General features: G+C 46.7%; 1 protein-coding gene across 1 annotated transcript in view; it reads left to right on the top strand.

Moving 5' to 3' along the window:
• The window catches only part of CNGB1 (cyclic nucleotide gated channel subunit beta 1), a gene marked incomplete at its 3' end in the record, with an annotated part of 66,397 nt that extends 55,442 nt beyond the window's left edge, over positions 1-10,955 (top strand). The window contains exons 31-33 of the mRNA XM_047079247.1: positions 35-181; positions 7,221-7,437; positions 10,503-10,955. Of these exons, the coding sequence (XP_046935203.1) occupies positions 35-181; positions 7,221-7,437; positions 10,503-10,955 (817 nt within the window). The remainder of the gene's footprint in view (positions 1-34; positions 182-7,220; positions 7,438-10,502) is intronic.
• Positions 10,956-15,071: the final 4,116 nt, after the last annotated feature.

The following is a 15,071-nucleotide window of genomic DNA, read 5'->3' as shown; positions in this document are numbered from 1 at the left end:
GCCACATCTCACCTCCCTCCCTTTTCTGCCCCAGCTTGCTGGCTGTTGGTGGCGGGAATCGTCGCACCGCCAATGTGGTCGCCCACGGGTTCACCAACCTCTTCATTCTGGATAAGAAGGACCTGAATGAAATTTTGGTGCATTATCCCGAGTCTCAGAAGTTACTCCGGAAGAAGGCCAGGTACATTAGTTTTATTTTAAAAAGTCTGTATACACTTCAGTGTGCATTTTGTAAAGACTAAAACTTTCGCTTATATAACCGTTGTACCTTTATCAAAATCAGGAAATTCAGTATTGAAACGATGCTATTATCTCATCCCTAATCCATCTTCAAATTTGATTAATTGTCCCAGTCGTGCCTTTTATGGCCTTTCCTATCTTCTTTTCTATTCCTGAATCCAGTGGAGGACCACCTGTTCATTACACTGCCTCGTATCTGCAGTCTCCTTCGATCTGGGTTCGTTCCTCAGCCTTTTTCCATCTTTAGTGACTTCGAAGAGGACAGGCCAGTTATTTTGTAGAATGTCTCTTCATTTAGATTCAGCTGATGTTCTGATATTTTCTCATGATTACCTTCAGGTTCTGCATTAGGGCAGAAATTACTCAAAAGTGATGTTGTGGGGGCGCCTGGCTGGCTGGGTCAGTAGAGGATGTGTCTCTTGTTGTTGTTCGAGCCTCATGTTGGTTGTAGAACTTACTTTATTATTTTTTTTAATTTTTTTTACGTTTATTTATTTTTGAGACAGAGAGAGACAGAGCATGAACGGGGGAGGGTCAGAGAGAGAGGGAGACACAGAATCTGAAACAGGCTCCAGGCTCTGAGCTGTCAGCACAGAGCCCGATGCAGGGCTTGAACTCACGAACTGCGAGATCATGACCTGAGCCAAAGTCAGATGCCCAACCGACTGAGCCACCCAGGCGCCCCAACCTTACTTTATTTTATTTATTTATTTATTTTTAAATTTTTTTTTAACATTTATTTATTTTTGAGACAGAGAGAGACAGAGCATGAACGGGGGAGGGGCAGAGAGAGAGGGAGACACAGAATCGGAAGCAGGCTCCAGGCTCTGGGCCATCAGCCCAGAGCCCAATGCGGGGCTCGAACTCACGGACCGCGAGATCGTGACCTGAGTTGAAGTCGGATGCCCAACCGACAGAGCCACCCAGGCGCCCCGCCCCGAGCTTACTTTAAAAAAAAAAAAAGGGATGTTGTATTCTTCTTAGTGCAGCATATCGAGAGGCATGAGATGCTGGTTTCTCCCAGTATTATTGATTATTTTCCTTTCCATCACTTGGTTAATTAAGCCTTCTGGACTCTAAAGTTAACATTTTTCTCTTTGAAATTGATAAGTAATTAGTGGGGAGTCACTCTGAGGCTATCTGGACCTCCTGTTCCCCATCAAGCCTTCACTTGCTACTTCCAGTGCCCATTGAGGGTTCTTGCTAAATCAGTGATTGCCGCAGTGGTTGCCAAATGGTAATTTTCTGACTCCTACGTATTGTGCCTTCTACGTTTATTAGTGAGCATTCTACTTTAAGGAAGAGCTTTCTCTTCCTTCCCATTTATTGGTTTATTCATTTATCTATATCAATATGGATTTGTTTTGTTCCATAAATATCATGTTACAGTCATTGTTTTGGTGTCAAATTGCACTAAATTTGGCCAGCAGGCGCCTCTTCAGGCTTGCTCTTGTGACTCTTTGTAACGTCCCCAACACGTTTTAGCACTTTCTTGCTAAGAGCCACAATAAGATGCTCTGGGGTCATCTTGTGCTTTCCCTGCCACATCCCTGGAAATGGCCATTTGATTCCTTGTAGATGGAAATGGTTTTTAGAAACCAATATTTGAGCACTCCATGTGCTCATTGCTACTGGGGTGCTACTAGGCTCTGAAGTGGGCAGAGCTGGGAAATACACCCATATGCAAATATACATAAATAAGTGTAGGAGCACCTGGGTGGCTCAGTCAGTTGAGCGTCCGACTTCAGCTCAGGTCATGATCTCATGGTTCATGAGTTCGAGTCCCACATCAGTCTCGCTGCTGTCAGTGTGGAGTCTGCTAGGATTCTCTCTTTCCCTCTCTCTCTCTCTCTGCCCCTCCCCTACTTGTGTTCTCTCTCTCTCTCTCTCTCTCTCTCTCAAAAATAAAACAGTAAACATTAAAAAAATAAGTGTATCTATATATGTGTATATATCAACATCTATTTTGCTGTCTGTATCTGTGTCTGTACCTAACGATTTCAGTCCAACACCATGGCAATCCTTCTAATCTGTTCCTTTCCCATATTTGGTAAATTTCTTCTCCAACCCTGAGAAATTTAGCTCTCTTTACCCTCATAACATTAACTCCTTTGTTCAGTCCTACCATATAGAGAAAGCAGTTTCAGAATTGCTCTCCCATACCACTGGGGTGGGGGCTGGGGAGAAGCCTTCTCAGCAGAATTCAACATTTGGTACATTTCCTTTGGTCTTTAGCCTGAGTGTCTACGATGTAAGTGTTGTGTTCAGAGTTATTTGGATTCATTTCTTTTTTCTCCCTTTAGTGTGGGTGTTCTGTTCATGTGAAATACACCCAGGTTTGCATCCCATTTTTTATGATTCCTCTCACCCCCAATCCTTGTTGATTTTTTGTTGTTTTGAATATGTCAAACATGAATATGGCACCCAAAGTCATAATGCAACAAAATGGGATGCCCGGAGACTGTCCCAGCTACCCCCCAACCGGTTGCCCCTATACAAACCCAGGCTCATTAGCTTCTGCTGCTTCCTCAATGTGTTTCCTTCTGCAGAAATGGGCAGATGGGTGAATATTTTCTTTTCTTTTCTGTCTCACACAAAAGGTAGCATACTGTAGACTTTCTTTTGCACTATGCTTTTTTTCACATGACAACAAATCCTGAGAAGCCTTCTCTATCAGGCCATAGACCCATCTGCATTCCTCTGATGCTTGCAGACCATTTCTATGAATGGGCGTTTAGGCCATTTCCAATATTTTACAATTCTCAACAGTGCTGCATGGAACCACCTCATGTATCTGTGTTTTGTACTGTTGAAGAATAGGTAAGTTTTTAGAAAAGAAGTTTTTTTTATTTTTGTTTGTTTTCAAACCCTTCAGATCAGGTTTTGAGTTGAGTGATGGAGGCAGCAGGGTGTGGTAGAAAATCCACAACAGGCTTGGGAAGTTACAGGGCTCAAACCCTGTCCGTGTGAGGTACTGGATGTGTGGTTTTAGAGAAGTTACTCAACTTCTCGGGTCTCAGTTTTCTGCAGTTCTATAAAATAAGGGTAATCCCCTCTACTGTGTTGTTGGGAAGATTAAATAAAATAGTGTGTATGAATGTCTCCAGCAAGGTACCTGGCATGTGGGAGAGCTCAGTGAACATTAATAATGGTTCCTCTTTATCCATTAAATCCTCTCTATAATTTTCTCATTGGATAAAGCCTTTTCAAATCTATATATCTGGTTTTGCCTCCCTTGCCTTTTATCATATATTCCTATTTTCTACCTCATTCTATGAAATGACACCATAAATAAACTGCCTCCATTCACAGCACACAATAATGTATTGAGTACATAGTTCTAGGCCCTGGGGACACAGCAGGGACCAAATAAAGCTTGAATTCTAATAGGGGAGACCAACAATGGAGAAATGAATGGTTATGTGATATCCCCAGCTGGGCACAGGGCTGTGAGGGGACACAAACCACATCGAGGAGACAGAAGTGATGGAGGGAGTTACTTGAGATAAGTTGGCCAGGAAAAACCATTCTGAGGAAAGTGGTATTTCAGCCGGGACCTGCACAGAATAAAAGCATGAGCAGGACTGCTTGCAGAGAAGAGCATTCCAGCCAGAGGGAACAGCATGTGCAAAGGCTCTGCGGAGGAGCAAGCTCAGTGTGTGCGTGGACCAGCAAGAAAATAAGAGTAGCTTGATATCGGATGGGAGAAGTCAAGGGGATGAGCTTGGGTAGGGCCTCGCAGGTGACGCCTTGCAGTGGCTTTGGGTTTTATTCTGAGGGAGATGGCAGCTGTGTGGGGTTTTACACAGACAAATGATTTGACATGACTTAAGTTTTAAGAAAACCCCTTCGGCACCCCCAGGTGAATGGAGGCTGTGTTGATGTTGGCCCATAATACATGCAGGATGCTGGGGTCCCCTGAGGAAGGAGGCCACCCTGTAACCCAGCTTCCCTGTTTGCTCTTAGGGAAGCCACTGGGCCCTTCCAAAGGCCGGTCTATCTGAACTTCTCCCACAAAATTTGCCCATTTCCTCCTGCTCTCCCGAGGAACAGGGAAATATAGCCAATCCTCATTAGTCGCGTATTTGCGATTCTGTGTTTGCAATTCGCCTACTCACTAAAATTTATTTGTAACCCCGAAATCAGCACTCACGGGCATTCCCAGTAATCCGTGGATGTGTGCAGAGCAGTGAAAACTTTGAGTTGCCCGAAGTGCACGTCCTGGGCAGAAGATGAACAAGGTGATGCTCTGCTTTATTGTTTCAGCTCGTAAGCGTCTGAACACTTGGAAGCAAGCGTCCTTTTGTGGTCTGTTTAGTGCCACCTTTTTCACATTTTTGTGATCCTTATTGGTGATTTTGCTATTTAAAATGGCCCCTAAGTGTAGTGCTGAGGTGCTGTCTGTGTTCCCAAGGGCAAGAAGGCTGGGATGGGCCTTACAGAGGAAACACGTGGGTTAGACAAGCTTCGTTGAGGCATGACTTTCAGAGATGTTCGTCGTGAGTTCAATGGTAATGAATCAACTGTGTATTACATAAGATGTCTGTAAACAGAAACACACACAAATATTGATCAGTTGATGAAAATGTTGTCATGAGAGGCTCGCAGAAACCTAAGCCTGTGTTTGCCCCAGAAACAATGACTCGGTGTTCACTAATTCGGTGTTTGCAGGGGCTCTACAGAGCGACACTACCAGGAATAGTGAGAATCGACTGTTTATGTCGGAGAGCGGGCTCCAGGTCCCCCTACCCTGCCTTCTTCCCCCAGCAAGAGGAGCAAGGCCCAAGAAAGCCACCCATTTCTTTGGCTAGGTTAGGTGAGGGTGTGGCAAATCAACTAGCATCCCGCAGAGGCTCCTGACCACGTGTGGTGAGCCTGTGCCTGGCACTGGAGGAGGCCGAGGGGCTGAGGTGCTGGCCCGGGGTGGGGAGCAGCCAGAGAAAGGAGGTGCCGATGGGCCTTGCAGCACAGAGGCCCTGGGACCAGAGCTGTGGCATGATTCATCAGAGAGGTGGTTTTCTGGAAAGGCAAGCTTGAGGACAGAGGCAGAGGATCATGTGGGAGCTCTGCCCATCAAAGGAAAAGACACGATCTGAGAGCCACAGAGCCTGGGGACGTCTGAGTTGGTGACAGCCACGTGTGGGATTCTGTCTAAACTACCTGCTTTACAGATGGAGGACCGGAGGCCCCGAATAAGTGAAGTGCTCAGCTCTCTGGCTTGGCCGCTCCAAGAAATGGGGCAAAAAGGTCTCATGCATGCTACTTTCTCCAGGGATGAATGTGCGATCCTACTTATAGGAAAATGCGTCATCGGAAAATGAGGCTGAATTTCCTTAATCTGGCAATGTCCCAGAAGCCAGCTCAGTGTCTCAAAAGAGAGACAGCCCCTTAGCAATCAGAAAAAGTCCCATAGATAGTTCTTTTGTGTCATTTTTGTACCACGCCGAGCCTTCCCACAGACTGTCATGCTGTGAGTTATGGACTAAATGACACAGGTGACAGTGCCAGGCATGGAGAGGCCGCTGATGAATTATCATGTTTGTGTTCTCCTGGGGGAGTCCCAGCCGGAAAATGCAAGTCTTGGGCAATTAATATCAATATGCACAATTTAAATCCATTGCCTCTGATTAGATAAGCAGCCAGTAATGGCCTCATTTTTAAACAAACAAGTTTTGCTGGAGCCCTGGTGAATGAATTTGCCAATTAGGAGTCTAGGCCCACTAGACTGCAGACACAATTCATTTGTTCTTGAGCCAAACCACTCATCACATATCTGTAGCGTGAAATATTCCTTATCAAAGGCTGGGGCTCTGTTCGATGGAAGATCGTCTCCTTATTTAGAGAGCAGGGTGGCAAACTGCATTTAAATCTGGGTTTTAATTCTGCCCCTGTGATTTCCTCACTGTGTGACCTTGGGAAAATTACTTACCCCTCTGGCCTTGCATATCTTTATTTGAAATGAGGGAGAAAAATAGGGCCTACCTGTGAGGATTCTGTGAGATTTAAATGACAGAATGTGTATCAGTTATCTGTTGTTACGTAATGATATTACCACACACTGAGTAGCTTTTAAAACCACACGTATTGATTACCTCAGAGTTTCCGTGGGTCAGAAGTCTGGGGTGGCTTTGGTGGGTCTGCTGCAAGGCTGTAATCAAGGTGCGGGCCAGAGCTGAGTCCCATCTCAAATGTCCCCTGGGGAAGGACCTGCTTCCAAGGTCACATGCTGGTGAGCCGACTTCAGTGTCTTGTGGTTGTAGGACTGGGGGTCTCACTTCCCAGCTAATTGTCGGCCGGAAGCTGCCCTTGGTTCTTGCCACGTGGGCCTCCCCCAACATGGCCACTTGCTTCATCAAAGCCAGTGAGGGAGAGTCTCCTTGCAAGACAGAGATCACAGTCCCATGTGACATATTCACAAAGGTGGTATCTGATCGCCCTTGCTGTATTCTGCTGGTTGAAAGCAAGTCACATGTCCCACTCACCCCTCAAGGGGAGGGAACACCAGGGAGGGGGATCTCAGGGGCCACTGAAGAGGGTCTGTAAAGGACTGAGCATAGCACCTGACACATACAGACACTCAGTAAGTGTTGACAGAGGTGATGGTGAGGATGGCAAAATGACAGCGAAGCAAAAGGAAGAGAAGGGAAAGGCTTTGGGTCTTTTTTCAGCGGAGCATCCTATTTCTGAGTCCATATGTTATAGTATCATTCAGTATTTCCCGTGTGACCTCAGAAAAGTTCTTGACCCCTCTGAGCCTGCATCCCTCCTCTATAAGGTACAGACAATAAACCCACGTCGTCCCGGTTGCTCCCATCACTGACTGAGATGCGACGCATAAAGCACTTCGCGCCGTGCTTACTCACAGTTCGCCGGCCAAAACCACCACCGCCACACCACAACCCCAGTGGATTCTACGTGAATGATGCTTTCTTCTCTCCCAGAGCATGCTTGTGATGTTCACGGGCGCTGCTTTCTTTCAGGCGCATGCTAAGAAATAACAACAAGCCCAAGGAGAAGAGCGTGTTCATCCTTCCTCCCCGGGCAGGCACCCCCAAGCTGTTCAACGCCGCCCTGGCCATAGCAGGAAAGATGGGCGCCAAGGGGGCAAAAGCCGGCAAGCTTGCCCACCTGAGGGCCCGGCTCAAGGAACTGGCTGCGCTGGAGGCAGCAGCGAGGCAGCAGGAGTTGCTGGAACAGGTAACGCGGTTGGTTCCCCAGCCTCCCTGTCCATTTCAGCCTCGTGCCAGAGAGAGGGCCAGGGTGCCTCAGAGAGCGGGGAAATCTCTCCCCTTCTTCACATCAGTCAGGACTCATTTGGTTGCAAGTGACAGAAATGCAAGTCACGGTGCCAGCTCACGTTAGCTTAAAAAAACAGGGAATTGATGGGGGTCAGGTAGCTGGGCAGTTCAGGCAAGGCTGGATCCAGGAGTTCAGACGATGCCCAGGGGACTGGTTTTGCCATTCTGTCATTCCTGCTTTCCTCAGGGACGGCGTCCCATCACAAGGGCACTAGGGTTACATCCTTCTGGTTTAGCAACTCCCAACAGAAAGTCCCTCTTTCCCCATGATTCCAGCAAAAGTCCCAGGGCTCACTGTCACTGGACAGAATCGGATCGCGTGCCACTTCCCCAGCCACTGACTGTGGTGGTGTGGAGAGACCAGGCTCCCCTGCCTGGGCTGAGGGGGGCAACCCTCCTACGGGAAGTCCTCCTGCACTTGCAGAGGTAGGAGCAGTGGGTGTGGGCAGGGAATGTCCCTCCCCAGATGGCAGTGATGTCCTCATATTTTATATTTGTGTCTGTGACACTTGAAAAGATTTGAAGAGAAAAAACTCTGCAGCAGGCACAGTGCCAACTGTCCTACCCGCCCCAGTCCTCAGAAATCTGAAGGGAATTTTAAAATTAGTTCTGGGACTCTTTTCTGTGACTAATGCCAAAAATGCCAATTAGAATGATTGCACTAATTATGACTATTCATGACTGTCCTTTAGGGAGGCTGTTGGGAAGGAGGCCGTGGTTAGGTAGCAGCTCCGTGGCAGGGAGGGGACTGCAGTCCACATGACAGAATTCAAAGGGGGCACCTGGGTGGCTCAATCGGTTAAGCGTCTGACTTCAGCTCAGGTCATGATCTCGCAGTTTGTGGGTTCCAGCCCCGCATCGGACTCACTGCTGTCAGCGCAGAGCCTGCTTTGGATCTTCTGTTTCCCCTCCCTCTTTGCCCCTCCCCCACTTGCGTTCTCTTTCTCAAAAATAAATAAATCTTGGGCAGGGGGCGGGGGGGGGTGCGCGGCAGGAAACGAGCCTAGTGAACTTAGTCTCAATCCAGGCTGGTGTCAGAGTCTGGGGGACCTGTCCAGAGATCACTTGATATCTGGAGTCTGGGAGTTGACATCAAAGCTCCCTGGGGTTCCAGTATCTTCTCAAGATACAGCCACCCAGGGCCTCAGACTGAGGACAGATATGATTGCCTGGCTCACAAACTGTCAGAGTCAAGGTCGAACCAGCAAGTTGGGGTCCTTAGTGCCGGCTGCTGCGTGGGACTGAGCAGACGTGAGCTCCAAGGCTCTTCTCAGTACAGTGAAAGGCTTTATCTGAAATGGGGCTTATTGCTACTGAATATTAGCTCTTTACCCAGGCAACTTGGAGATGTGAATTAAATTTGCATGAGAATTCTAATAAAAGTCAATTTTAGAACAATCAGGGCAGAATGGCAGAGTGCAAGGAGCTCTTAAATAATAATCCAAAGATTCGGGTCTAAATCCCAGTTCTGTCACCACCAGGTCTGTGATCCGGGGAAGTTCCTCAAGCTTTCTGAGATGCATATTACTCATGGTTGCCACATGGCATTGTATGGATGAAGCAGGATACCTTGGATGTCTTTTTTTTTTAATATTTGTTTATTTTTGAGAGAGAAAGAGAGAGAGCATGAGTGGGAGAGGGGCAGAGGGAGAGGGGGACAGAGGATCTGAAGCAGACTCCAAGCTGTCAGCATGGACCCTGATGCAGGGCTCGAACCCACAAACCATGAGATCATGACCAGAGCTGAAGTCGGATGCTTAACTGACTGAGCCACCCAGGTGCCCCTTGGATAAAAGTATAAGGCATTTTGAACATGGCGAAGCACTTGACCAACCTTCCCACGATTCTTCTGGATCCATTCACAGCAGGATGCTTCAGGAAGCCCCATCAGGGCACCATCTTGCCCTGGAAGAGTGTTGTCAGAGTTTAGGGCAGATAGGGGAAGGTGGAACAGGTGTACCAAAACATGCAGGAACACTGAGACAGAGGGAGTGGTTTGTCCCCAGAGCTGCCTTGGGTTCTTGGAGTGGGGTTCCCTACCCCACTTCCCTTCCTTCAACACCCTATGACCTGAGCAAACTTCAGACATCTCTGTTCCTCACGAGCATGCTGACCGCCTTCACTTTAATTCACATGTGGGTCTTGCATAGCTGTGGACCATTCAGGCCCCCTTTTCTGGGGGCCACTCTCTCCCATTTATTTTCATGCAGAGATGGGTCAGACAGGGCAGGTGGGGTCACGAGTATCCATGAAGGCTTGGGTTTTTACTGATACACAGACCGTGGCCAGTGTCCATAGGAACCGCAAAGGCTGGGGTTGGAAGTACCCACCAAGTCCCCAAGTATGGGGGCTGAGCCCAGCCTAATGCCAGTGGTATCCTGCCCATTCTTCTCCCAGGGGAGGAGAGGTCTCAACCTTTGAGACCTTCCAGAAAGGGGGACAGCCCACAGCTACTTCTGCCATCTCAGCCTTTTACCTTGTTTGCTTAGAATTTGTCTCATTCACCTAGGAGCACCCAGCCCTGGTAACTGGACAGTGGACAGGGCCACTGGTAAGTGGACAGGGCCGCCGGCTCAGCTTTGCAAAGGCTTGGTGGTTCTCCTTCTTGGTCTCAGCCTCTCCTCCCTCAATGGCTCAGGGGCAGGCTTGAACCTGCAGCTCCACTCTGGCTTCTAGCCCTGCCCATCAACAGAGACCCAAAATATCCCCAAGACCTTCCGCTAAGTCCAGCCAGGACTTTTTAATTCCTAAACTTCACCATAATATACTCTGTGTCTACCAAATAATCCTGATGCCTTCCATCCCCCCACTTCTCATCCATTATATTGAACCCCTGAGTGCTCTGCCATTCTCCTCCTTGGGGGTATGAGGAAGGGGAACAGGGAGGTGTGCAAGACCCCTCTAAGACCCCTCCAAGAAATGTCCGATGTTCTTTCCCTCACCAATCACCCTTTCTGGTTTCAGGCCAAGAGCTCGCAAGACACTGCGGGAGAGGCGGGATCCGCCGCCCCAGACCAGCCAGCACCGCCAGAGCCCCCAGCCCACAGCTCTCCGCCACCTGCCTCCCCTGAGAGGCCCGAGGAAGGCAGGGAAGGGGCGGCTGGGCCGGAGGAGCACTCGGTGCAGATCCGCATGAGCCCAGGCCCAGATCCCGGTGAACAGATCCTGTTGGTGGAGATCCCGGAGGAGAAGGAGATCCCCGAGGAGGAGGAGATCCCGGAGGAGAAGGAGATCCCGGAGGAGAAGAAGGAGATCCCGGAGGAGAAGAAGGAGATCCCGGAGGAGAAGAAGGAGATCCCGGAGGAGAAGGAGATCCCCGAAGAGGAGGAGATCCCGGAGGAGAAGGAGATCTCGGAGGAGAAGAAGGAGATCCCGGAGGAGAAGAAGGAGATCCCCGAGGAGAAGAAGGAGATCCCCGAGGAGAAGAAGGAGACCCCGGAGGAGAAGAAGGAGATCCCAGAGGAGAAGCAGGAGGCCGAGTGAGGCTGCCGCCAGCGAGCCACTTCCGGCAGGTGCAGGCGCGTCCCGAGCAACGCGCCCCTCTCCTACAGGCCCAGACTCCCGGACTCAGTAGCGTCTGTCATTCTGGCCCAGCGGGCTTCTGCCAAGGCTGGTTTTGAAGTCAACAAATGTCGTTAGTGTCCCTGAGTTCCCACCATCACCTGAGAACCCTACATCTTCCGACTGTTATTTTTAAAAACAAAATTCTTTTCTATTTAAAAAGTTTGTGGGGAAAGGCTAGGCAGAATGGGACTCCAACCCTCCGGGAAGCTTTGTTGGAGACTAAAGGGTTATTGAATGTTTGGGTTTCAATCTCCCACATTTCAAGGATAGAAAACCTGCCAGCAGGTGGGAAGCCTGGCTGGCTCAGTGGGTACAACATGGGACCCTTGATCTCAAGGTTGTGAGTTCAAGCCCCACATTGGGTGTAGAGATTAAAACAAAAACAGCTTGTCAGCAGAAGGGTAGTTATGCTCTGCTGCTCATTTGGCTAAATGGGAACTGTGGCTCACCTGACCTGATTAGGGACAGGATGCCCATTAGGGTAGTTAAGCATGGATCTGTCCCCGGGTTGCATTCAGTTCTGAGTCCGATGTCTTCACCTAGTTCTGGTCTGCAGGGATTCATGCTTGCTTACTTTAACACCCTTGCCATAGAGATGATGGTGGCAACTTCCATTAATCCTGGAAGACAAAATTACAGCTGACACCACTGAAGTTCCTGATGCTTCCCCAGATCAAGTCAAATCATGTTGCTTTAATGATTCAAAATAAAAGGGGGGGAGGTGGGATGGGGAGGAGTCCTCAGTCACTGAATATTGGGAGGATTTCATTTGCATATCTAATGGCTCTTGGGGGAGTGGGTGATTAAACACAAAAACCCGTCCTGGGCCATTTGTTTCCACCAGCAACAATGAACACAAAAAGCCCCGGAATTCCAATAGGTACTGCCCATTTTATATAAAATTGCAGGACATTGTGAACTGCTGAAGAGGCCTTTGAGGGCTTACAAATGTGTGTATTTGTCTATGGGCCTAAAACCAGAACATTCATTTCCCCTGTGAAAAAAATGAAACAATATGGGAGTTCTCAGCCTGGTCTAAACACTTCCAAATCCCAGGGTAACAAACAGATTTCTCTAGTTGATGACATACCATGTGATCTGAGTAATCACATTGTATATAGTGATGAGCAGCATTATTTTAGCCTTTTAAAAAGCTTTTATTAATTTATTTTAATAAAATTTTATGGGTATGAAAGGCTACCTAGTTAAAATGATCCCTCCTACCCCTGGTGCCCAACCTCCCTGGTCCCCTTCCTGGAAGCAACCACTATTATCAATTTCTCATGCTCTTCCTTTTTTTTTTCTTTCACAAATAATAACATACTAGAGCTGCTGTTGTTTTTCATTTGATTTATTCTGAAGATTCTTTCTTCTTACTATATAGAGGGGATGCTTATTTTTCATGCCTACAATCTAGTCCATTGTCTGCAAGTATCATAACATTTAACGGCTCTCCAATTGACAGGCATTTGCCATGTTTTCAATCTTATGCTGTTAAGAAATAGTGCTGTAATTAAAAAAATCATATACATAACTTCACTGGGAAACACTGTTTTTAAATAGGGGAAATCTGGAGGTTTGGGCTAATTTTTGCTTTACCATCCCCAATTATCATATTCATATTTACACTACATATTCTGTTTTCTTTCTTTTTTGAGAGAGAGAGAGAGAGAGACAGAGCGTGAGCGATGAAGGGGCAGAAAGAGAGGGAGACACAGAATCCGAAGCAGGCTCCAGGCTCTGAGCTGTCAGCACAGAGCCCAATGCAGGGCTCAGATCCACAAACCAAGAGCTTGTGACCTGAGCCCAACTCGGATGCTTAACCAACTGAGCCACCCAGGTGCCCCCGCACTTCATGTTCTAAATCCAAGCATAGAGAATGCTTCCATTTTTAGCAAGTATTTCAGATATATCAATCAAGTCAGTGTATTACCCTTCAGTAGATGGCAAAATGTTTTGAAGGCACCTTCACTGTGAGATCCTATTTTATAAGGAATCTTTTTTTATATGAACATACTCATTATTTTAGATATCAACTCTTGAATGTATACTGCTTATTATATAAAGTGAGAGATTCTTGAGGTTTTCCAAGAATTGTCCTGGAAAGAAAATTGATTTCTTTTCTTTTTCTTTTTCTTTTTTTAATTTACATCCAACTTAGCATAGAGTGCAACAGTGATTTCAGGGGTAGATTCCTTAATGTCCCTTACCCATTTAGCCCATCCCCCCTGCCACAACCCCCTCAGTAACTGTTTGTTCTCCATATTTAAAAGTCTCTTATGTTTTGTCCCCCTCCCTGTTTTTATATTATTTTTGCTTCCCTTCCCTTGTGTTCATCTGTTCTGGTCTTAAAGTCCTCATGAGTGAAGTCATATGATATTTGTCTTTCTCTGACTCATTTCGATTAACATAATACCTTCTAGTTCCATCCATGTAGTTGCAAATGGCAAGATTTCATTCTTTTTGATTGCCGAGCAGTACTCTATTGTATATATATACATCTTCTTTATCCATTCATCCATCGTTGGACATTTGGGCTTTTTCCATACTTTGGCTATTGTTGATAGTGCTGCTATAAACATTGGATGCATGTGCCCCTTCAAAACAGCATACCTGTATCCCTTGGATAAATACATAGTAGTGCAATTACTGGGTCATAGGGTAGTTCTATTTTTAATTTTTTGAGGAACCTCCATACTGTTTTCCAGAGTGGCTGCACCAGTTTGCATTCCCACCAGCAGTACAAAAGAGATCCTCTTTCTCTGCAACCTCGCCAACATCTGTTGTTGCCCAAGTTGTTAATGTTAGCCATTCTGACAGGTGTGAGGTGGTATCTCATTGTGGTTTTCATTTGTATTTCCCTGATGATGAGTGATGTTGAGCATTTTTTCATGTGTCGGTTGGCCATCTGGATGTCTTCTTTGGAGAAATGTCTATTCATGTCTTTTGCCCTTTTCTTCACTGGATTATTTGTTTTTTGGGTGTTGAGTTTGATAAGTTCTTTATAGATTTTGGATACTAACCCTTTATCTGCTATGTTGTTTGCAAATATCTTCTCCCATTCCATCGGTTGCCAAAAGTTTTGCTGATTGTTTCCTTCACCGTCCAGAAGCTTTTTATTTTGATGAGGTCCCAGTAGTTCATTTTTGCTTTTGTTTCCATTGCCTTTGGAGACGTGTTGAGTAAGAAGTTGCTGCAGCCAAGATCAAAGAGGTTGTTGCTTGCTTTCTCCTCGAGGATTTTGAAGGCTTCCTGTCTTTCATTTAGGTCTCTCATCCATTTTGAGTTTATTTTTGTGTATGGTGTAAGAAAGTGGTCCAAGTTCATTCTTCTGCATGTTGCTGTCCAGTTTTCCCAGCACCACTGGCTGAAGAGATTGCCTTTATTGCACTGGATATTCTTTCCTGCTTTATCAAAGATTAGTTGGCCATACTTTGTGGGTCCATTTCTGGGTTCTCTATTCTGTTCCATTGATCTGAGTGTCTGTTTTTGTGCCAGTACCATACTGTCTTGATGATTACAGCTTTGTAGTATAGCTTGAAGTCCAGGATGGTGATGCCTCCTGCTTTGGTTTTCTTTTTCAAGATTGCTTTGGCTATTCGGGGTCTTTTCTGGTTCCATACAAATTTTAGGATTGTTTGTTCTAGCTCTGTGAAGAATGCTGGTGTTATTTAAAAAAATTTTTTTAATGTTTATTTATTTTTGAGAGAGAGAGAGAGAGACAGATTCAGAGTGGGGGAGGGACAGAGAGAGAGACACACAGAATCTGAAGCAGGCTCCAAGCTCTGAGCTGTCAGCACAAAGCCTGACACGGGGCTTGAACTCACGAACCGTGAGATCATGACCTGAGCCGAAGTCAGACGCTTAACCGGCTGAGCCAGCCAGGTGCCCCATGGTGTTATTTTGATAGATACTGCATTGAATATGTAGATTGCTTTGGGTAATACTGACATTTTAACAATATTTGTT

This window comes from Lynx rufus, unplaced genomic scaffold, assembly GCF_022079265.1.
Source record: "Lynx rufus isolate CCGP_SWC_20201006 ecotype Redwood Valley unplaced genomic scaffold, mLynRuf1.p SCAF_16, whole genome shotgun sequence".
In the NCBI taxonomy this organism is placed as follows: Eukaryota; Metazoa; Chordata; class Mammalia; order Carnivora; family Felidae; genus Lynx; species Lynx rufus.
The sequence above is the reverse complement of the archived record's forward strand: the minus strand, read 5'-3'. Positions and strand labels throughout refer to the sequence as shown.